At 61.1% G+C, this 1,971-nt stretch overlaps 2 protein-coding genes across 2 annotated transcripts in view; one reads left to right on the plus strand and one right to left on the minus strand.

Annotated features, from left to right (window-relative positions):
• VDBG_02625 (thymine dioxygenase) overlaps positions 1-567 on the plus strand; it is a gene marked incomplete at both ends in the record, with an annotated part of 1,246 nt that extends 679 nt beyond the window's left edge. Inside the window, 2 exons of the mRNA XM_003006440.1 lie at positions 131-384; positions 435-567. Of these exons, the coding sequence (XP_003006486.1) occupies positions 131-384; positions 435-567 (387 nt within the window). The remainder of the gene's footprint in view (positions 1-130; positions 385-434) is intronic.
• Positions 568-892: 325 nt separating this feature from the next.
• The window catches only part of VDBG_02626 (lactose permease), a gene marked incomplete at both ends in the record, with an annotated part of 1,748 nt that continues 669 nt past the window's right edge, over positions 893-1,971 (minus strand). Inside the window, one exon of the mRNA XM_003006441.1 lies at positions 893-1,926. Within this exon, the coding sequence (XP_003006487.1) occupies positions 893-1,926 (1,034 nt within the window). The remainder of the gene's footprint in view (positions 1,927-1,971) is intronic.

Genomic DNA, 1,971 nt, shown 5'->3' on the forward strand with positions numbered 1-1,971 from the left:
CTGCACGTGACGTGATGCGCGCATCGCGCGCATGGGCTCGCCGACGGCTCTCGACGGCTCACGACGACGCGACAACACGCTGCGGCTGCTGCACTTCGACCCGGCCGTGTTTCCGCGTGCCCCGGGCCAGGTGCGCGCCGGCGAGCACAGCGACTACGGCTCCATCACGCTGCTGTTCCAGGACGCGCGCGGCGGCCTGCAGGTGCGCGGGCCCGGCGGCCGCTTCGTCGACGCGACGCCCATCCCCGGCACCGTCGTCGTCAACGCCGGCGACCTGCTGGCGCGCTGGAGCAACGACACCATCCGCAGCACCGTCCACCGCGTCGTCGAGCCGCCCGGCGGCGGCGCCGACGGGGACGTGTACCCGCCGCGGTACAGCATTGCGTGCGTCCCCATGCCCCGAGAGGCCGTGTTCGGCATGCTGACGAGGACAGGTACTTTTGCAACCCGAATTACAAGGACTACATCGAGGCGCTGCCGGGGACGTACGCGTCCGAGGCGGAGAAGAAGTATGAGGGCATCAACAGCGGGGAGTATCTGGTGCAGAGGCTGACGGCTACGTATTGAATGCGGGTGGGCGTTGTCTGTCCTGTATTTGTTGCATTGTGGAACGATGAAAAGACTTCGTCTGTTTGCGTGTCTTCCTACTGTTAGCCTCAGCAGATTGTACAACGTGCATCGTGCTTGCGGAACCCAAGGCACGGCCGACACCATTTTCGACACTGTTGAAACGATTGCATGACCCTACGTCAGTTCGGAGCAACAAGGCGGCTGACACCATTCAACCGGTCATAATTCAGGCATTTATTATTTTCTTCATTCATTCTTATACTATCTGTCGAGACGACAAGCATCCATGCAGATGGTCAGAGTGCTCGCTCCTGGCATGCGCCTACGCATCGTCCTTGATCTGGATGCCCACGCCCTGGTTGGCGATGATGGCCGTCTTCTGCTTGCTGCGCTTGACGGGGTGGGGATCGTTGAAGATCTCGTCGAGCTCCTCGAGCGTGCGGCCCTTGGTCTCGACACACGACAGCCACATGAGGCCGTTGTGGATGAAGTGCAGGACCAGGAAGATGGTGTACGTCTTCCAGCCAATCTCCTTGAGCGAGACCGAGGTGCCAAAGGTGTTGATGAAGCTCGAGACGCCGGTGAGGAAGCCCTTGACGCCCATGCCCTTGGCGCGGATCTCGTTGTTCAGGATCTCGGCCGGGTAGAGCGCCTGCAGGGGCGTCCAGCAGAAGCCCCAGAAGATGCCGTAGGTGAAGACCATGGCGATGAAGGCGTACGACTGCGCCCTCGGGATCTGGCCCTCCTCGTAGCCCTCGGCCCGGGCCGCCAGCACGTTGATCGGAATGTAGACGAGGCCCGTCAGGAAGGTGCCCCAGAGGAACAGGGGCCGGCGGCCGAACTTGTCGACGCAGAAGGAGCCAAAGAGACCGGCGATGAACGAGAGGATCGTGTTGATGCCGTTCAGCAGGAGCTGGCGTCGCGAGTCGGTGATGCCGATGCCCTCGACCATGACGGGGAGATAGTACGAAATGACGGAGCCGCCGATAAAGTTGGCAAAGACGGCGACGAGCATGAGCAGCCACATGCGGTGGCGGTTCGCCCTCGTGTTGACGAGCACCTTGTAGTTCCAGTTCTTGTTAGCGATTTCCTGCTCATGCTCGAGCGCGTCTTGCATCTCTTCGACCTCGAGCTTGACGAGGGCCGAGTCGGGGTTCATGTTCCCGTGGTACTGGATCAAGATGCCCTTGGCCCTCTCGGTCTGGCCGACGCTCCAGAGCCAGCGTGGACTTTCGGGGAGGAGGAACCAGACGAGCGAAAAGACGACGGTGGGGAACGTCAGCTGGATGATGTACGGAATCCGCCAGCACCAGTCGTTCTCGAGGTAGTTGGTTGCGTAACAGGACCACGAGGCAACTAGCAGAGGAACAACATGTCATTCTTGATCCTTGTTCACGTGTG

This window comes from Verticillium alfalfae, genomic scaffold (assembly GCF_000150825.1).
Source record: "Verticillium alfalfae VaMs.102 supercont1.3 genomic scaffold, whole genome shotgun sequence".
In the NCBI taxonomy this organism is placed as follows: domain Eukaryota; kingdom Fungi; phylum Ascomycota; class Sordariomycetes; order Glomerellales; family Plectosphaerellaceae; genus Verticillium; species Verticillium alfalfae.